Here is a 21311-nt window from a genome sequence, read left to right as displayed (position 1 = left end):
ACTGCCCACTGGCCGTACCACACGCTGTTCGCCTGTGCATCCTCCTCTGGTGCCGCCCCGCCCCACTCTCAGGGCTGCAGGGTCCTCTCCCGTGACACTGCCCACTGGCCGTACCACACGCTGATCGCCTGTGCGCCCTCCTCTGGTGGCGACCCGCCCCACTCTCAGGGCTGCAGGGTCCTCTCCCGTGACACTGCCCACTGGCCGTACCACACGCTGTTCGCCTGTGCGCCCTCCTCTGGTGCCGCCCCGCCCCACTCTCAGGGGTGCAGGGTCCTCTCCCGTGACACTGCCCACTGGCCGTACCACACGCTGTTCGCCTGTGCGCCCTCCTCTGGTGCCGCCCCGCCCCACTCTCAGGGCTGCAGGGTCCTCTCCCGTGACACTGCCCACTGGCCGTACCACACGCTGTTCGCCTGTGCGCCCTCCTCTGGTGGCGACCTGCCCCACTCTCAGGGCTGCAGGGTCCTCTCCCGTGACACTGCCCACTGGCCGTACCACACGCTGTTCGCCTGTGCATCCTCCTCTGGTGGCGACCTGCCCCACTCTCAGGGCTGCAGGGTCCTCTCCCGTGACACTGCCCACTGGCCGTACCACACGCTGTTCGCCTGTGCATCCTCCTCTGGTGCCGCCCCGCCCCACTCTCAGGGCTGCAGGGTCCTCTCCCGTGACACTGCCCACTGGCCGTACCACACGCTGTTCACCTGTGCATCCTCCTCTGGTACCGCCCTGCCCCACTCTCAGGGCTGCAGGGTCCTCTCCCGTGACACTGGCCCACTGGCCGTACCACATGCTGTGTTCCCCCGGCCAGGGGCTGTAATCTTCGGCCAGCCCCTCCCTCAGTGGCAACTGCAGTCCATTGCTGCAGGGCTGCTTCCCATGAGGCTCCCGCCCCCTCTTCTACCCTTCCCTCAGGGCCTCAGCCTGCAGCCAGCAGCCAGTCCAGGGAGCTCTCAAGCTCCCCTGGCCCCTGCCTGCAGCACCGCTTTGTCCCCGATTCCAATCGGCTGTGTGCTCGGCTCCGCCCTGCAGCCCATGACTGGCTGCTCCTCTCAGGCCGTTTCTAATCGCCTGCCTCTGGCATCACCTCCCTAGGCTGCTTTTTACCCCCATGGACCCATCGGGCCGGGTTCCTAGGAGCGGGGCACGTTCAGTCTGAGGGGGGACCCGGGACCAATCTGCAGATGTGCTGCAGAGGATGGAGGCTGATGGTTCTCTAAGGATTAATGGGCTTAGTCAGCAGCCAGGGAGATTTCTAACCCGAAGCACTGGCGCGGGCGCCCAGGGACACATGTGGAACGCCCATCACTGGAGGGCAGCTGGATAAAGCCTGCTTGGTTTGGTCTTTGGGCTGCCTCCGTGCCGAGGGCTGGATGGGCTGGCTTCCAGCCCCGGCTCTGTGTGCATTTGGAAAGGCGGGTGCTAAGCGGATGAGGCTCTGGGCTCTGTTCCTTCTGACCTGGCCATGCTCCGGATCTCACCTAAAACCAGGCAGACGACAGATCTGTCTCTCCCCAAGACCAGGCTTCTCGACCTTGGGAAACGGCCTTGGGGTGGGGGGGGGGGGGAATAGACACATTAACAGAAGATAGAGGAAAACTGGTGTTAAAGCTCCTAAGCCCCAGGCTTGCAGCCCACTGGGCCATCCCTAAGCCACGTGCCCCATTTTATCTGCGATGAGGGCAGGCATGACAGCTCCCAAGACATGGTCACTCATGCGTATAAGGCTGGAAGGCAGAGGCACGGATGTTGTGACTTCAGCAGGGCTGCTGGAGCCCTGCTCCTCCCCAGACCCTGCCCCCCTTCAGCCCTCCCTCCAAGCCTCTGCTCTTCCTAGCCCCACTGCTCCTCCTCCCTCCCAGCATGCTGCTCAAGACTCCTCACGGCAGGAGGGAGGCACTGGGAGAGGAGGCTTTGACTGGTGGGGCCTGCCGGCAAGTGAGAGGTGCAGGGAGGGGAAGGAGCTGACCCATGGGCTGCCAGTGGGTGCTGACCACCTATTTTTTTTCCTTGGGTGCCCAGCCCCAGAGCATCCACAGAGTCGGTGTCTGTGCCAGAAGGGACAACTGTGGTCATGCGGTCTGACCTCCAGTGCGACACAGGACATGCGACGGCCCTGAAGTAATTCCTTATTCTCGTCTAAGAGCCTGGAGGAACCAGAGCAGGCAGGAACCGCTTCAAAACAACAAAGAGACTAGTAGCACCTTCGAGACTAACCAGACGTGGAGATGGGATCGAGAGCTTTCTGAAGAAGGGGGCTGCGCCCACAAAGGCTCATGACACCATCTACGTGTTTTGTTAATCTCAAAGGTGCTGCAGGACCATTCATCGGTTTTTAAGTGTTTCCCGTTGCAGACGGCCTCGGCTGAAGCCTCAGAGCAGACAGGTTAGAGGAGCACTTCTAGTTAACGGTTTCTGGAGACGGAGAGTCCACCCCAGACCCAAGGCAGTTCCCACACTGAATAACCCTCACTCAAAGAAATGCTCCTTATTTCTAGGCTGACTTCATCTAGCTGCAGCTTTTAGCTGCAGGATTCTGTCAGACCTCTGCCTGCCAGATTGCAACACCCATTCCCCATGTAGGTAGCTGTAGCCTGGCACCAGCCATCCTTCGACCTTAAGCAGACTGAGTCCCTTGAGTGTCACTGTCAGCAGCCTCCCTCCCCCAACCCTTCAGGCATCTCACGGCTCTTTTCTGAAGCCACACCAGATTCACAGCATCTTTCCTTAGGCATGGAGACCAGAGCTGGACACACATTCCAACAGCAGCCACGTCAATTCCAAACAGAGGGGTAACAGAACCTCCCTGCTCCATATTCCTGTTTACACAGCCCCGGACTGCTGTGGCCAAAGGGCTGATGCATTGCAGCTGATTGTCCAGCGTGGCCCCCAAGTCTGTCAGAGTTCCTGCTTCCCAGCATAGCGCCCCCGCCTGTGAGTACCGCTGGCAGCCTTTGCTCCTCAGCGCATGCTGGACATTCAGCTGTTTTAGCCTCCAAAGGCCCCGGGGCAAGCCAGGGGGTAGGGATGGAAGTGACTAGTTGACTATCCAATAAGCAAATGCGTATCACCTAGCTGAGCAGCAACTTGCCTAGTTGCTCCCCCCCATCAGCAAGGGTGGGGAGCAGGAGCCAGTGCTGGGGGGGGACCAGTAAAGCCGGTTCCCCCCAGCACCATCTCCACGGGGGGCAGGGGAGGCAGAGGCACAGCAGGGAGATAGGCGGGGTAAACAGGGAGGAGGTGTTGCCTATCAGAAATGTCCACACTTGCACTGAGGTGGAGATGGACGTAAGACAGACGCGGTGAGAGTCTCTGGGCTAGGTTAGGAGGGGTAAAAAACACCGGTGAGGTCATGCTAGGGGTCTACTACAAAGCACCTACCCAAGTAGAAGAGGTGGAGGAGGCTTTTTAAAAAACACTCACAAAACCATCCAATACGCAAGATTTGGTGGTGATGGGGGATTTCAACTGTCCAGACATATGTTGGGAAACTAACGCAGCAGGGCACAGACTATTCAATAAGTTCTTAGACTGCATTGGAGACAATTTTTTATTTCAGAAGGTTGAAAGAGCTACTAGTGGGGAAGCTGTTCTAGATTTGATTTTAACAAATAGGGAGGAACTGATTGAGAATTTGAAAGTGAAAAGCAGTTTGGGAGAAAGTGACCATGAAATCGTAGAGTTCACGATTCTAAGGAATGCTAGAAGGGAGAACAGCAAAATAGAGACAATGGTTTTCAGGAAGGCGGATTTTGGTAAGCTCAGAGAGCTGGTAGCTAAGGTCTCATGGGAAGCAAGACTAAGGGGAAAAACTACTGAAGAGCGTTGGAAGTTTTTCAAAGGGACATTATTAAGGGCCCAAAAGCAAATTATTCTGTTGCATACGAAAGATAGAAAGTATGGCAAAAGACCACCTTGGATCAACCAGGAGATCTTGCATGGTCTAAAAATCCAAAAGGAGTCATATAAAAAGTAGAAACTAGGACAAATTACAAAGGATGAATATAAGCAAACAACACAGGAATGCAGGGGCAAGATCAGAAAGGCAAAGGCACAAAACAAGCTCACACTAACTAAAAGGGGGTAACAAGACGACTTTCTATAAATATATTAGAAGCAAGAGGAAGACCAAAGATAGGGTAGGCCCACTGCTTAGTGAGGAGGGAGAAGCAGTAACAGGAAACTTGGAAATGGCAGAGGTGCTTAATGACTTCTTTGTTTCGGTCTTCACCAAGAAGTCTGATGATGAAAGAATATCTAATATAGTGAATGCTAGTGGGAAGGGGATAGGTTTAGAAGATAAAATAAAAAAAGAACAAGTTAAAAACCACTTAGAAAAGTTATATGTCTGCAAGTCACCAGGGCCTGATGAAACGCATCCTAGAATACTCAAGGAGCTATAGAGGAGGTATCTGAGCCTTTCACTGTCATCTTTGAAGAATCATGGAAGATGGAAGAGATTCAAGAAGTCTGGAAATGGGCTAGTGCCCATCTATAAAAAGGGAAATAAGAACAGCCCAGGAAACTACAGACCAGTCAGTTTAACTTCTGTGCCAGGAAAGATAATGGAGCAAGTAATTAAGGAATTCATCTGCAAACACCTGGAAGATAATAAGGTGATAGGTAGCAGCCAGCATGGATTTGTAAAGAACAAATCATGTCAAACCAATCTGATAGCTTTCTTTGATAGGATAACGAGTCTTGTGGATAAGATAGAAGTGGTGGACATGTCATACCTAGACATAAGTAAGGCATTTGATACGATCGCGCATGATCTTCTTATCAATAAACTAGGCAAATACAACTTAGGTGGGGCTACTATAAGGTGGGTGCATAGCTGGCTGGATAACCATTCTCAGAGAGTAGTTATTAATGGTTCATAATCCTGCTGGAAGGGCATAACAAATGGGATTCCTCAGGGGTCTATTTTGGGACTGTATCTTTTCAATATCTTCATCAACGATTTAGACATTGGCCTAAAGAGTACTCTTATTAAATTTGCAGATGATACAAAGCTGGGAGGGATTGCAAGTGCTCTGGAGGATAGGGTCATAATCCAAAATGAACTGAACAAACTGGAGAAATGGTCTGAGATAAATAGGATTAAGTTTAATAAGGACAAATGCAAAGTGCTCCGCTTAGGAAGGAACAATCATAGAATCATAGAATAATAGGACTGGAAGGGACCTCGAGAGGTCATCGAGTCCAGCCCCCCGCCCTCAAGGCAGGACCAAGCTCCGTCTACACCATCCCTGACAGATGTCTATCTAACCTGTTCTTAAATATCTCCAGAGAGGGAGATTCCACCACCTCCCTTGGCAATTTATTCCAATATTTGACCACCCTGACAGTTAGGAATTTTTTCCTAATGTCCAATCTAAACCTCCCCTGCTGCACTTTAAGCCCATTACTCCTTGTCCTGTCCTCAGTAACCAAGAGGAACAAATTTTCTCCTTCCTCCTTGTGACACCCTTTTAGATATTTGAAAACCGCTATCATGTCCCCCCTTAATTTTCTTTTTTCCAAACTAAACAAGCCCAGTTCATGAAGCCTGGCTTCACACATACAGAATGGGAAGCAACTGTCTAGGAAGGAGTACGGCAGAAAGGGATCTAGGGGTCAGAGTGGACCTCAAGCTAAATATGAGTCAACAGTGTGACACTGTTGCAAAGAAGCAAATATGATTCTGGGCAGCATTAACAAGAGTGTTGTGAGCAAGACACTAGAAGTCATTCTTCCACTCTACTCTGTGCTGATTAGGCCCCAATGGGAGTACTGTGTCCAGTTCTGGGCACCACATTTCACAGAAGATGTGGAGAAATTGGAGAAGGTCCAGAGAAGAGCAACAGGAATGATGAAGGTCTAGAGAACATGAGCTATGAAGGAAGACTGAAAGAATTTGGCTTGTTTAATTTCAAAAGGAGACGACTGAAAGGGGACATGACAGCAGTTTTTATGTATTCAACAGGGTGTCAAAAAGGAGGAGTGAGAAAAATTGTTCTCCTTGGCTTCTGGGGACAGGACAAGAAGCAATGGGCTTAAACTGCAGCAAAGGAGGTTTAGGTTGGACATTAGGGAAAACTTCCTTCCTGTCAGGGTGGTCAAACACTGGAATCAATTGCCCAGGGGGGTTGTGGAATCTCCATCACTGGAGATATTTAAGAACAGGTTAGACAGCCATCTGTCAAGGATGGTCTAGATGAGTGTTTCCCAATTTTATTTGGCCACAGAACCCTTTTAAACTCGGAAGAATTTCGAGGAACCCCACACCACCGGGGAGTGGACCGGGGAGACCTGGGGGCCAAAATGCAGTCATGCATGTCCCGAGTGGGCTTTGGAAATGCAGAGTGGCAGCAGGGGAGGGAAGGTGTCCGGAAGCCGGTGGGAAGCCAAAGAAGGAGCCTGCGTCTTTGTGCGTGGGCTCCTCTCTGTCTCTTGCGGTGGGGGGGGGTGATCGAGTTCTTGCGGAACCCTTACTTTAGAAGGGTTGCGGAACCCCAGGGTTCCACGGAGCACCATTTGGGAAACACTGGTCTAGACGGCGCTTGGTCCTGCCGGGAGGGCAGGGGACCTCTCGAGGTCCCTCCCGGGTCTAGTGCGCTAGGATTCTGTGGCCCTGCCTGTGTACACGTTTGTGGGCGTGCAGGACGGGGAGAGGCCTGCAGTTGGTTCCCCATCCCAGGCTGCCTGTCACACTGTGTCCCTCCCAGATCAGGCTAAAGGGGATGTTACCAAAAGGCAAACCCACCGGAGGTGACATCGTGGCCGATGCCCTGGACAGAAATCACAGCACCTGCAATCCCATTGCCGTTCTGATCGGACACCAGCCCCTTGACGCCCTGATGGACCTGCAGATAGACAGACGGGTTCACGCGCTCCTGCGGCTGCGCCTCTCCCTGCCAGGCCCCACTGGAGCAGGAGGACAGACTCCAGCGGCGCCTCCATTTCCCCCCACCCGTAACCAGGCCAGGCCTGGGGGCTGCCGCCTCTGGAGCATCCATGTTCCCAGCCTGTGCGGGTGGCCCCACCGTCACATCTCTTCCCCTTGCACTGCAAAAGGGAGCTCAGCCCCACAGGGCTTGGCACTAGGGCCTGGCCCTCTCACCTCCTCCAAGTAGGTGACGAGAGCCTCACGATTGGCCAGCCACTCCTTCTCCAGGTCCTTCTGAGGAGGAAACTTGTTGCAGCTCAGCTCCAGGGTGATCTCGAAGCAGTTGGTGTGAAGATAATTGAAGTCCTGCATGCCTGGGAGGAGACAGGGAGAGCTGTGGCCAGGGTCAGAGAAAGGCCGTGCCCCCTTCTCCAGTACAGCCCTCCCCTCCCAAAGACCCTCCCTTCCTTCCCCCCAAGTGTATGGTGGTGTCCTTCCCAGCAGCCCCAGCGCCCTTTCTTTGCCCTTCCTGTATCTGGTCCCTCAGCAGCTCTGCGCCCCGACGTTCGCAAGACGCTCCGCCCAGATGGAAAGACTTGAGGGGACTGAGAAGCCACTGCGCTCCCTCAGGACATCGTCCCACTGGTTAATCACTCACTGTACAGCATTGGCCCCTCAGGACTAGCCAGCATTTATCTAGCTTCAGCGTTGCAGAATCCTAGAACCCCAGGGCTGGCACAGACCACAGGAGTCATCGAGTCCAGCCCCCTGCCCAAGGCAGGACCAATCTCAGCATCCAACCTGTGAGCTTTGTTCAGCCTTTTTCTGCTTGATTAAAGAGTTTTCTCCTGTTAGAAACTGTTCTCCCCCCTGCAGGGACTAGTAAACCATGAACAAATAACCTCTGAACTGTCTGTTCAATAAACTAAATGTATCAAATGTGTCAGTCGCTCTCTCTCGAAGGTAGGTTTGCCAAATCTCAGAGCATCAGTGGAGCCCTTTCCGGAGCCTTTTCCAACTTTCCATATCCCTTTTGAATTTCGGCCAGTAGCCGCGGATATAGGACCCTGGCGGGAGCTCACGGTGCTGTATACGACAGTAATCCTGCCTGCCTGCTTCTGCTGAGTATTCAGACATTCACAAATGGCATTGGCTCCCTTAGCTGCCACATTGCACTGGGAGAACAGTTTGTGTCTACACGACACCAAAGTCTTTTTAAGATCCACTGCTTTCTAAAACACAGTCCCTCTCCTGTGACAAAAAACAGGGCTATGGAGCACTTTAAGGACTAACAAGATGGTTTAATAGGTGATGAGCTTTCGTGGGCCAGACCCACTTCCTCAGATCAAATAGTGGAAGAAAATTGTCACAACCATATATACCAAAGGATACAATTAAAAAAATGAACACATATGAAAAGGACAAATCACATTTCAGAACAAAAGGGGGACGGGGGAGGGGGGAAAGGTAAATGTCTGTGAGCTAATGATATTAGAGGTGATAATTGGGGAAGCTATCTTTGTAATGGGTAAGATAATTAATGTCTTTGTTTAAACTTAGGTGTAAAGTGCTTTTATATATATATATAAATTGTATCCTTTGGTATATATGGTTGTGACAATTTTCTTCCACTATTCGATCAGAGGAAGTGGGTCTGGCCCACGAAAGCTCATCATCTAATAAACCATCTTGTTAGTCTTTAAAGTGCCACATAGTCCTGCATTTTGTTTCAGCTACACCAGACTAACACGGTTACATTTATATCCCTCTCCTGTGAGTGTGAGCTGCAGTCTTGGTCAATGTATGTAGGACCTTGTATTTAGTTATTTTAAAACATGCGACTCAAGTGAGCCTAGACTGCTAAGTGACCCAGACCACTGTATCAGTGGCCTCTCATCATCATTATTTAATGCCCACTAATTTTGGAGTCATTTGCAAACTTCACCATCCATGATTTTACATTTTTTCCAAATTGTTGATAAAGATATTGAATAGCATTGAGTCAAAAAGAGAACCTGGAAAAAGCTGCAAAAAATAAACACTGTCGTGGCATGATGAATCCCCATTTACGATTAATTTTTTAGATTAATTGATTAGCCAGTTTAATCCACTTACTATAAATTGGATTCATTTTGTATAGTGCTATTTCATCAACACGTCAGGGGTGTACCATGTCAAATGCCCTACAAATACATATTGTATCAGCACAATTAGCTTTGTCAACTCAATATCAGGTTTGTCAGACTATCCTTCCATAAAACCACACAAGTCAGCTTTATTTTTCTACCGTCCTTACTTCTTCACTGACTGCGTCTCGTAACAGCCTTTCCAAGATTCTGCCTGGAATCATTGTCAAGACAACTGGCCTACCGTCATCTCTAGACCATCCTGTTCTCCCTTTTATAATATGGGCACAACACTAGCGTTGTTTTGGTTCCCTAGGTCTTTCCCAGTGTTCCTAGATATGTGAAATGTCAGTGTTACTGGCTCAGAGAGCTCTTGGACAATTCTTTTAAAAGTCTGGTTCACAAGATCAGAATATTTTGAATTTTAGCTGTTGCTGTTTAACACCCTCCCGCATGGCTCAGAATAAACTAGTTCATCCAGTTTCTTGCCAAGTACTGAACATCCCCAGTTAGCAGTGGATCTAGCCCATTGCTAGGATTTCTTCTGCTCCTAATGTCTTTTTTTAAAACCCTTAATCCAAGTGGACACAAAGGTGCACAAGAAAACTCTAACTTCCCTTGTCAATTGTCCGCACACGGCTGGCTGTCACCATTTCCCATTTTTATAGATTTTCTTAAAAAATTGTATCGCTCCTTTTACGTCTCATCACTTGCGCATCGCCACCCCTCCCGGCTTCATACTCAAGTTTCACAGAAACAAGTGCTCCTGACCAATCCCTCGGAATCTGGGTACTCAAAAGCCACTGAGAGTGCAAGCCCACCGCCTTTAACTCAACAGTGTCATCAGCCTTTACCCTGTTCCCTCCCCATGGCCATCACCTTGCTGCACTCCCTTCCTCAAGCCACAGCCTCCCTACTGCCACCCCAGCGACTGCCCTCTTTCCCGGCCCCCCACCCTGCTCATCCCTTCCCCACTACTCCCTCTGCAGGCCAGGCCTCTCCTGTTCCCTACGGACCTTTCTGCAACACCCAGTGCCCCTCGCCCTGCCCTTACCCTTGCTGAGAGAATACCAGGAGGCCCCGTTGGTGATGCCGTCGGCAAACTGCTCCCCACACGTTGGGCTCTGGTGCATCGAGTGGTGGGCGTAGGAATAGGCTTTGGCCAGCTGCAAGAGAACATCAGGCTGGTCACAGTGCTGGCTTCGCCCCCTGGCCCATGTCCCTCCACCCGTCTGCTCCCATTTATGCTAAGGACAAGCAGGTGTCCCTGCAAGGAAGCCAAACCCATGGGAGAGAGCAGGCCCAGCACAACCACACCACTTCTTCCACCCCCCTCAATGGAACCTATACCCCAGCCCTGTCCATAGGAGCTTGGGAACTGGCCCCCAGCCCGGGCCCCTTGGGAACCTGCTCCCCAAGCCCTGCCCCCAGCAAGGAAACCTGCCCCCAAGCCTGACCCCTTGGACATAGGAACCTCTTCCCCAAGCCCTGCCCCCAGCAAGGAAACCTGCCCCCAGCTACAGTTGCCAGGTGTCCAGTTTTCAACCAGAACATCTGATCTAAAAGGTGGCTCCAGGAGCACTGACCAGGCCATTAAAGTCCAATTGGCACAGGGCTGGCAGGCTCCCTGGCTGGCTCTGCATGGCTCCTGGGAAGCGGTGGCATGTCTCTCTGGCTCCTAGGTGAGGGGACTGCCACTGGGGCGTTTCATGCTGTCCTGACCCCATCCCAAACAGCAGCTCTGCAGCTCCCATTGGCTGGTGACTGTGACCAATGGGATCTGCAGGGGCCGTGCCTATGGGTGGCAGTGGTGCATGGAGCCACCTAGCTGCCTTTCCTCCTAGGAGCTGGAGGGACATGCCACCACTTCCTGGGCACGACCTGAGGCATGCCCTCCAGAACCCATACCCCAAACTCCCTCTTGCACCCCACCCCTGTGCCCCAGCCTGCTGAACATGAGCAGATGAGTGAGGAGAGATGGGGGGAGGGCAAAGCCCTGAAGAAGTGGCAAGGAAGAGGGGGCAAGGATGTTCAGTTTTCTGTGATTAGACATTTGGCAGCTCTGCCCCAGAAGCTCGGGAACCTGCCGACAAAGCGGGTGGAGAATTAGAGCTGGGGGATGGGTGGGGCCGGTCCCCTGTCCCCGTCTGGGTTTGCTGCTCAATGGGAACCCTGGCTGGGGAGGTGGGGGAAGGGTTCTGTGGCAATATAAATTCAGCCGGACTTGCAATGGAGAATCCAGGACAAAACCTGCCCATTGCCTTTTCTGATTGGTGCCCTGGCTTTGGCTCTCGTTCCCACAGCAACAAGATCCACCTCTCTGGAAAACAACCAATGTAGGCTGCAGTCAGCCAGTCCTTGGGATCAGGCAGCAGGTCAGCCCGGGCTCTCGAACACGAGCCGTGGGAGCAGAGAGGAGACCGGCTGTCTCCTGCGCAGGGCCAGGGAAGCTGGAGGAAGCCCACAACCAAAAGCGTCTCTGGCGCCCCTGAGGCAGAGGATTTACTGTCCGGATACTTTTCTACCCCAGCCAGGTTCTCTCTGCCCTGAGAGCGCGGCAAACCCTCCGTCCATGCAGGCTGCCTGGGGAAACACGGTGGAAAGTTGGTGCTTCAGAGCTCGCAGCACACTGCAGTCCCCACAGCGCAGGCCGTTGGGGGGGCGAAGGGGGGGCTTGTGGGCAGCATCGAGAGCTCGTTCCTGCTCAAGGTGCAGCCCTGGGACTTGAGGGCACTCAGGTCAACTTTGGAAGCTCTCAGCACATGCAGGCTCAGACCTTCAGGGCGGATTATTGCACCAGTCAGGAGGGGCTTGTCCCTAGACTCTGTGCACGGGAAATGGGCCAGATTCAATCCTGGGGCAAACACCATGGACCTCGGTGTCATTTATGCCAGGGATGTATTTAGCTCAACATCTCTGCCTGTGGCAGATGATGCAAACCAAATGTTAGGCTAAAACTGGAATTTCTGATCCCAAGCCCATCACGTGTTCGGGGGTGGAGGGCTCCAAGGGGGTAGCCTGGGTTCAAATCCCAGATCCACACCCTTGACCTCGCAGGCGGGCTCAGCTGCTGACTCAAGAGAAGTTCGCTTTGGGAGAGCAGCCATCTGGGGCCCATGTCTCAGGAGGCACCTGGGCCTCCCGGTGTTCCCAGCGCACCTTCCGGAACAGCTTGTCATCAGGGGTAGGGGATGGGGTGTTGCTTGCATGGTGATAGCCCCGGCCCCGGCCCCGTTGCTCTTGGGCTTTGTCATAGGGGTAATTTGCCACTAGGGCTCCGCCATGGAGGTTGGCTGAAAGGACGAAGTTGTAGCAGTTCATCCAGTTAATCACAGCCAGGGTCTCTGGCTCCACCTGTAAGCAAAGGAGATGCCAGTGTGAGCTTGGCTTGTGGATACGTGCTCTGGGGGCGCTACCTTCTAGCCTGGGTTCCACATGCTTCCCTGTCCCTTCTCCAGCTGTCACGTTACCAGCCCCAGCGCTGCTTCTCCAGCCGGATGTGACCCATCCTGCTGCCTCTCCCGCAGCGCACCGCAAGAAGCCTCCCAATTCTCTTCAGATGCCCGAATTCTCATGCTCCCCTGAACATCTGCTGCCCTGACCATGGCACCGCCTCCTGCACAGCTGCCCTGCCCCTCTGACCTGTCCAAACGTGACTGCCAGATTGTGCTCCTGGTCCATCGCCAAAGGGCGCGATACCTCCCCGTGGCTCTGCATAGCCCAGACTCAAGGGCGCGATACCTCCCCGTGGCTCTGCATAGCTCAGACTCAAGGGCGCGATACCTCCCCGTGGCTCTGCATAGCTCAGACTCAAGGGCGCGATACCTCCCCGTGGCTCTGCATAGTTCAGACTCAAGGGCGCGATACCTCCCCGTGGCTCTGCATAGCTCAGACTCAAGGGCGCGATACCTCCCCGTGGCTCTGCATAGCTCAGACTCAAAGCCCTGCCCTGCTCACTCCCGCCTGCATGTCTGACCTTATCACCTGCCACATTCCCCTCAGGCTGCCACTAGCCAAACTGCACCTGCTTTGACAACCTGTCAATCTCCCCTCTTCAAGCGTCCTTCCACACTCACAACAGGCACAGGATTTTTCAAACACTTTTCCAGTGCAGACTTATAGGTAGGGTCCTACCAAATTCATGGTCCATTTTGGTCAATTTCAGGATCGAAGAATTTTACAAATAGTAAATTTCATGATTTCAGGTATTTAAATCTGAAATTTCTGGTATTGTAACTATCAAGGTCCTGACCCAAACAGGAGTTGGAGTGGGTGCAAGGTTATTGTGAGTGGGGGGGGTATTGCTACCCTTACTTCTGCCTTCAGAGATGGGCAGCTGGAGAGTGGTGGCTGCTGGTTGGGAGCCCGGCTCTGAAGGCAGAGCAGCCGCCAGCAGCAGCACAGAAGTAAGGCTGGCCTGGGATGGTATTGCCAACTTTATTCCTGTACTGCTGCCTGCAAAGCTCGGCCCTCAGGCAGCAGCTGCCTCTCTCCAGCCACCCAGCTCTGAAGGCAGAAGCACAAGAGCAAGGACAGCCTGGTAGGGTGTTGCCACCCTTACTTCTGTGCTGTTATTAGCTTTCAGAGCTGGTTGCCCAGCCAACAGCTGCCACTCTCCAGCCCCCCAGCTCTGCAGCCAGCGCAGAAGTAAGGGTGGCCATTCCACGAGCCCCCTACAATATCCCTGTGACCTCCGGCAACTCCCCTTCGGGGCAGGAAATTCCAGTCTCCCCATGAAATCTGTATAGTACAGAGGAAAAGCACAAAACACCAGATTTCACGATTCATGACACGTTTTCCATGACCATGAATTTGGTAGGGTCCGACTGCCATGGAATGGAACGGCGAGAACGCACTGACACAGGCAGCTGCTGGGTCAGCTCCACCCAATGGCCCTGTGACACCAACCAAGGCCTGAGGCTCCTACGGGAGACGCTGCTTCTCTGAGGGAGGGTGTGAGGGGGAGGGCACCTAGCAGGAGTGGACATTTCTGGTGGGGAGGGCAGGGACGGAAGGTACTGAGCAGGGTGGACCTTTCCCGAGGGGGCAACAGGGAGGGAAGGTACCGAGCAGGGGTGGGTGTTTCTACGGGGGGAGGGAAGGTACCGAGCAGGGGTGGGTGTTTCTACGGGGGGAGGGAAGGTACCGAGCAGGGGTGGGTGTTTCTACGGGGGGAGGGAAGGTACCGAGCAGGGGTGGGTGTTTCTACGGGGGGAGGGAAGGTACCGAACAGGGGTGGGTGTTTCTACGGGGGGAGGGAAGGTACCGTGCAGGGGTGGGTGTTTCTACGGGGGGAGGGAAGGTACCGAGCAGGGGTGGGTGTTTCTACGGGGGGAGGGAAGGTACCGAGCAGGGGTGGGTGTTTCTACGGGGGGAGGGAAGGTACCGAGCAGGGGTGGGTGTTTCTACGGGGGGAGGGAAGGTACCGAACAGGGGTGGGTGTTTCTACGGGGGGAGGGAAGGTACCGAGCAGGGGTGGGTGTTTCTACGGGGGGAGGGAAGGTACCGAACAGGGGTGGGTGTTTCTACGGGGGGAGGGAAGGTACCGAGCAGGGGTGGGTGTTTCTATGGGGGCGGAGGGAAGGTACCGAGCAGGGGTGGGTGTTTCTACGGGGAGAGGGAAGGTACCGAGCAGGGGTGGGTGTTTCTACGAGGGGAGGGAAGGTACCGAGCAGGGGTGGGTGTTTCTACGGGGGGAGGCAAGGTACCTAGCAGGGGTGGGTGTTTCTACGGGGGAGGGAAGGTACCGAACAGGGGTGGGTGTTTCTACGGGGGAGGGAAGGTACCGAACAGGGGTGGGTGTTTCTACGGGGAGAGGGAAGGTACCGAACAGGGGTGGGTGTTTCTACGGGGGGAGGGAAGGTACCGAGCAGGGGTGGGTGTTTCTACGGGGGGAGGGAAGGTACCTAGCAGGGGTGGGTGTTTCTACGGGGGGAGGGAAGGTACCGAACAGGGGTGGGTGTTTCTACGGGGGGGGAAGGTACCGAGCAGGGGTGGGTGTTTCTACAGGGGGAGGGAAGGTACCTAGCAGAGGGGTGGGTGTTTCTACGGGGGGAGGGAAGGTACCGAACAGGGGTGGGTGTTTCTACGGGGGGGGAAGGTACCGAGCAGGGGTGGGTGTTTCTACGGGGGGAGGGAAGGTACCGAGCAGGGGTGGGTGTTTCTACGGGGGGAGGGAAGGTACCGTGCAGGGGTGGGTGTTTCTACGGGGGGAGGGAAGGTACCGAGCAGGGGTGGGTGTTTCTACGGTGGGAGGGAAGGTACCGAGCAGGGGTGGGTGTTTCTACGGGGAGAGGGAAGGTACCGAGCAGGGGTGGGTGTTTCTACGGGAGGAGGGAAGGTACCGAACAGGGGTGGGTGTTTCTACGGGGGGAGGGAAGGTACCGAGCAGGGGTGGGTGTTTCTACGGGGGGAGGGAAGGTACCGAGCAGGGGGGGGTGTTTCTACGGGAGGAGGGAAGGTACCGAACAGGGGTGGGTGTTTCTACGGGGGGAGGGAAGGTACCGAGCAGGGGTGGGTGTTTCTACGGGGGGAGGGAAGGTACCGAGCAGGGGTGGGTGTTTCTACGGGGGGGGGGGAAGGTACCGAACAGGGGTGGGTGTTTCTACGGGGGGAGGGAAGGTACCGAGCAGGGGTGGGTGTTTCTATGGGGGCGGAGGGAAGGTACCGAGCAGGGGTGGGTGTTTCTACGGGGGGAGGGAAGGTACCGAGCAGGGGTGGGTGTTTCTACGGGGGGAGGGAAGGTACCGAGGAGGGGTGGGTGTTTCTACGGGGGGAGGGACGGTACCGAACAGGGGTGGGTGTTTCTACGGGGGGAGGGAAGGTACCGAACAGGGGTGGGTGTTTCTACGGGGGGGGAAGGTACCGAGCAGGGGTGGGTGTTTCTACGGGGGGAAGGAAGGTACCGAGCAGGGGTGGGTGTTTCTACGGGGGGAGGGAAGGTACCGTGCAGGGGTGGGTGTTTCTACGGGGGGAGGGAAGGTACCGAGCAGGGGTGGGTGTTTCTACGGGGGGAGGGAAGGTACCGAGCAGGGGTGGGTGTTTCTACGGGGGGAGGGAAGGTACCGAACAGGGGTGGGTGTTTCTACGGGGGGAGGGTAGGTACCGAACAGGGGTGGGTGTTTCTACGGGGGGAGGGAAGGTACCGAACAGGGGTGGGTGTTTCTACGGGGGGAGGGAAGGTACCGAGCAGGGGTGGGTGTTTCTACGGGGGGAGGGAAGGTACCGAACAGGGGTGGGTGTTTCTACGGGGGGAGGGAAGGTACCGTGCAGGGGTGGGTGTTTCTACGGGGGGAGGGAAGGTACCGAGCAGGGGTGGGTGTTTCCACGGGGGGGGGGGAAGGTACCGAACAGGGGTGGGTGTTTCTATGGTGGGGGGAGGGAAGGTACCGAACAGGGGTGGGTGTTTCTACGGGGGGAGGGAAGGTACCGAACAGGGGTGGGTGTTTCTACGGGAGGAGGGAAGGTACCGAACAGGGGTGGGTGTTTCTACGGGAGGAGGGAAGGTACCGAGCAGGGGTGGGTGTTTCTACGGGGGGAGGGAAGGTACCGAGCAGGGGTGGGTGTTTCTATGGGGGGAGGGAAGGTCCCGAGCAGGGGTGGGTGTTTCTACGGGGGAGGGAAGGTACCGAACAGGGGTGGGTGTTTCTACGGGGGGAGGGTAGGTACCGAACAGGGGTGGGTGTTTCTACGGGGGGAGGGAAGGTACCGAACAGGGGTGGGTGTTTCTACGGGGGGAGGGAAGGTACCGAGCAGGGGTGGGTGTTTCTACAGGGGGAGGGAAGGTACCTAGCAGAGGGGTGGGTGTTTCTACGGGGGGAGGGAAGGTACCGAACAGGGGTGGGTGTTTCTACGGGGGGGGAAGGTACCGAGCAGGGGTGGGTGTTTCTACGGGGGGAGGGAAGGTACCGAGCAGGGGTGGGTGTTTCTACGGGGGGAGGGAAGGTACCGTGCAGGGGTGGGTGTTTCTACGGGGGGAGGGAAGGTACCGAGCAGGGGTGGGTGTTTCTACGGTGGGAGGGAAGGTACCGAGCAGGGGTGGGTGTTTCTACGGGGAGAGGGAAGGTACCGAGCAGGGGTGGGTGTTTCTACGGGAGGAGGGAAGGTACCGAACAGGGGTGGGTGTTTCTACGGGGGGAGGGAAGGTACCGAGCAGGGGTGGGTGTTTCTACGGGGGGAGGGAAGGTACCGAGCAGGGGGGGGTGTTTCTACGGGAGGAGGGAAGGTACCGAACAGGGGTGGGTGTTTCTACGGGGGGAGGGAAGGTACCGAGCAGGGGTGGGTGTTTCTACGGGGGGAGGGAAGGTACCGAGCAGGGGTGGGTGTTTCTACGGGGGGGGGGGAAGGTACCGAACAGGGGTGGGTGTTTCTACGGGGGGAGGGAAGGTACCGAGCAGGGGTGGGTGTTTCTATGGGGGCGGAGGGAAGGTACCGAGCAGGGGTGGGTGTTTCTACGGGGGGAGGGAAGGTACCGAGCAGGGGTGGGTGTTTCTACGGGGGGAGGGAAGGTACCGAGGAGGGGTGGGTGTTTCTACGGGGGGAGGGACGGTACCGAACAGGGGTGGGTGTTTCTACGGGGGGAGGGAAGGTACCGAACAGGGGTGGGTGTTTCTACGGGGGGGGAAGGTACCGAGCAGGGGTGGGTGTTTCTACGGGGGGAAGGAAGGTACCGAGCAGGGGTGGGTGTTTCTACGGGGGGAGGGAAGGTACCGTGCAGGGGTGGGTGTTTCTACGGGGGGAGGGAAGGTACCGAGCAGGGGTGGGTGTTTCTACGGGGGGAGGGAAGGTACCGAGCAGGGGTGGGTGTTTCTACGGGGGGAGGGAAGGTACCGAACAGGGGTGGGTGTTTCTACGGGGGGAGGGTAGGTACCGAACAGGGGTGGGTGTTTCTACGGGGGGAGGGAAGGTACCGAACAGGGGTGGGTGTTTCTACGGGGGGAGGGAAGGTACCGAGCAGGGGTGGGTGTTTCTACGGGGGGAGGGAAGGTACCGAACAGGGGTGGGTGTTTCTACGGGGGGAGGGAAGGTACCGTGCAGGGGTGGGTGTTTCTACGGGGGGAGGGAAGGTACCGAGCAGGGGTGGGTGTTTCCACGGGGGGGGGGGAAGGTACCGAACAGGGGTGGGTGTTTCTATGGTGGGGGGAGGGAAGGTACCGAACAGGGGTGGGTGTTTCTACGGGGGGAGGGAAGGTACCGAACAGGGGTGGGTGTTTCTACGGGAGGAGGGAAGGTACCGAACAGGGGTGGGTGTTTCTACGGGAGGAGGGAAGGTACCGAGCAGGGGTGGGTGTTTCTACGGGGGGAGGGAAGGTACCGAGCAGGGGTGGGTGTTTCTATGGGGGGAGGGAAGGTCCCGAGCAGGGGTGGGTGTTTCTACGGGGGAGGGAAGGTACCGAACAGGGGTGGGTGTTTCTACGGGGGGAGGGTAGGTACCGAACAGGGGTGGGTGTTTCTACGGGGGGAGGGAAGGTACCGAACAGGGGTGGGTGTTTCTACGGGGGGAGGGAAGGTCCCGAACAGGGGTGGGTGTTTCTACGGGGGGAGGGAAGGTACCGAGCAGGGGTGGGTGTTTCTACGGGAGGAGGGAAGGTACCGTGCAGGGGTGGGTGTTTCTACGGGGGGGGAAGGTACCGAACAGGGGTGGGTGTTTCTACGGGGGGAGGGAAGGTACCGAGCAGGGGTGGGTGTTTCTACGGGGGGAGGGAAGGTACCAAGCAGGGGTGGGTGTTTCTACGGGGGGGAGGGAAGGTACCGAGCAGGGGTGGGTGTTTCTACGGGGGGGAGGGAAGGTACCGAGCAGGAGTGGGTGTTTCTATGGTGGGGGGAGGGAAGGTACCGAGCGGGGGTGGGTGTTTCTACGGGGGGAGGGAAGGTACCGAGCAGGGGTGGGTGTTTCTACGGGGGGATGGAAGGTACCGAGCAGGGGTGGGTGTTTCTACGGGGGGAGGGAAGGTACCGAGCAGGGGTGGGTGTTTCTACGGGGGGAGGGAAGGTACCGAGCAGGGGTGGATGTTTCTATGGGGGGAGGGAAGGTACCGAGCAGGGGTGGATGTTTCTATGGGGGGAGGGAAGGTACCAAGCAGGGGTGGGTGTTTCTACGGGGGGAGGGAAGGTACCGAGCAGGGGTGGGTGTTTCTACGGGGGGGGAAGGTACCTAGCAGGGGTGGGTGTTTCTACGGGGGGAGGGAAGGTACCTAGCAGGGGTGGGTGTTTCTATGGTGGGCGAAGGGAAGGTACCTAGCAGGGGTGGGTGTTTCTACGGGGGGAGGGAAGGTACCGAGCAGGGGTGGGTGTTTCTACGGGGGGAGGGAAGGTACCGTGCAGGGGTGGGTGTTTCTACGGGGGGAGGGAAGGTACCGAGCAGGGGTGGGTGTTTCTACGGTGGGAGGGAAGGTACCGAGCAGGGGTGGGTGTTTCTACGGGGAGAGGGAAGGTACCGAGCAGGGGTGGGTGTTTCTACGGGAGGAGGGAAGGTACCGAACAGGGGTGGGTGTTTCTACGGGGGGAGGGAAGGTACCGAGCAGGGGTGGGTGTTTCTACGGGGGGAGGGAAGGTACCGAGCAGGGGGGGGTGTTTCTACGGGAGGAGGGAAGGTACCGAACAGGGGTGGGTGTTTCTACGGGGGGAGGGAAGGTACCGAGCAGGGGTGGGTGTTTCTACGGGGGGAGGGAAGGTACCGAGCAGGGGTGGGTGTTTCTACGGGGGGGGGGAAGGTACCGAACAGGGGTGGGTGTTTCTACGGGGGGAGGGAAGGTACCGAGCAGGGGTGGGTGTTTCTATGGGGGCGGAGGGAAGGTACCGAGCAGGGGTGGGTGTTTCTACGGGGGGAGGGAAGGTACCGAGCAGGGGTGGGTGTTTCTACGGGGGGAGGGAAGGTACCGAGGAGGGGTGGGTGTTTCTACGGGGGGAGGGACGGTACCGAACAGGGGTGGGTGTTTCTACGGGGGGAGGGAAGGTACCGAACAGGGGTGGGTGTTTCTACGGGGGGGGAAGGTACCGAGCAGGGGTGGGTGTTTCTACGGGGGGAAGGAAGGTACCGAGCAGGGGTGGGTGTTTCTACGGGGGGAGGGAAGGTACCGTGCAGGGGTGGGTGTTTCTACGGGGGGAGGGAAGGTACCGAGCAGGGGTGGGTGTTTCTACGGGGGGAGGGAAGGTACCGAGCAGGGGTGGGTGTTTCTACGGGGGGAGGGAAGGTACCGAACAGGGGTGGGTGTTTCTACGGGGGGAGGGTAGGTACCGAACAGGGGTGGGTGTTTCTACGGGGGGAGGGAAGGTACCGAACAGGGGTGGGTGTTTCTACGGGGGGAGGGAAGGTACCGAGCAGGGGTGGGTGTTTCTACGGGGGGAGGGAAGGTACCGAACAGGGGTGGGTGTTTCTACGGGGGGAGGGAAGGTACCGTGCAGGGGTGGGTGTTTCTACGGGGGGAGGGAAGGTACCGAGCAGGGGTGGGTGTTTCTACGGGGGGGGGGGAAGGTACCGAACAGGGGTGGGTGTTTCTATGGTGGGGGGAGGGAAGGTACCGAACAGGGGTGGGTGTTTCTACGGGGGGAGGGAAGGTACCGAACAGGGGTGGGTGTTTCTACGGGAGGAGGGAAGGTACCGAACAGGGGTGGGTGTTTCTACGGGAGGAGGGAAGGTACCGAGCAGGGGTGGGTGTTTCTACGGGGGGAGGGAAGGTACCGAGCAGGGGTGGGTGTTTCTATGGGGGGAGGGAAGGTCCCGAGCAGGGGTGGGTGTTTCTACGGGGGAGGGAAGGTACCGAACAGGGGTGGGTGTTTCTACGGGGGGAGGGTAGGTACCGAACAGGGGTGGGTGTTTCTACGGGGGGAGGGAAGGTACCGAACAGGGGTGGGTGTTTCTACGGGGGGAGGGAAGGTCCCGAACAGGGGTGGGTGTTTCTACGGGGGGAGGGAAGGTACCGAGCAGGGGTGGGTGTTTCTACGGGAGGAGGGAAGGTACCGTGCAGGGGTGGGTGTTTCTACGGGGGGGGAAGGTACCGAACAGGGGTGGGTGTTTCTACGGGGGGAGGGAAGGTACCGAGCAGGGGTGGGTGTTTCTACGGGGGGAGGGAAGGTACCAAGCAGGGGTGGGTGTTTCTACGGGGGGGAGGGAAGGTACCGAGCAGGGGTGGGTGTTTCTACGGGGGGGAGGGAAGGTACCGAGCAGGAGTGGGTGTTTCTATGGTGGGGGGAGGGAAGGTACCGAGCGGGGGTGGGTGTTTCTACGGGGGGAGGGAAGGTACCGAGCAGGGGTGGGTGTTTCTACGGGGGGATGGAAGGTACCGAGCAGGGGTGGGTGTTTCTACGGGGGGAGG

General features: G+C 56.7%; 1 protein-coding gene across 3 annotated transcripts in view; it reads right to left on the bottom strand.

The window, feature by feature from the left end:
• The window catches only part of CPN1 (carboxypeptidase N subunit 1), a 49217-nt gene that overhangs the window by 11043 nt on the left and 16863 nt on the right, over window positions 1-21311 (bottom strand). For all 3 annotated transcript variants that reach the window (XM_075934441.1, XM_075934442.1, XM_014571920.3), the window contains 4 exons: window positions 12157-12351; window positions 10052-10163; window positions 7106-7245; window positions 6749-6848 (listed from right to left, as the gene is read on the bottom strand). In XM_075934441.1, the coding sequence (XP_075790556.1) occupies window positions 6749-6848; window positions 7106-7245; window positions 10052-10163; window positions 12157-12351 (547 nt within the window). The remainder of the gene's footprint in view (window positions 1-6748; window positions 6849-7105; window positions 7246-10051; window positions 10164-12156; window positions 12352-21311) is intronic.

This window comes from Pelodiscus sinensis, chromosome 8, assembly GCF_049634645.1.
Source record: "Pelodiscus sinensis isolate JC-2024 chromosome 8, ASM4963464v1, whole genome shotgun sequence".
Lineage (NCBI taxonomy): Eukaryota > Metazoa > Chordata > Testudines > Trionychidae > Pelodiscus > Pelodiscus sinensis.
The sequence above is the reverse complement of the archived record's forward strand: the minus strand, read 5'-3'. Positions and strand labels throughout refer to the sequence as shown.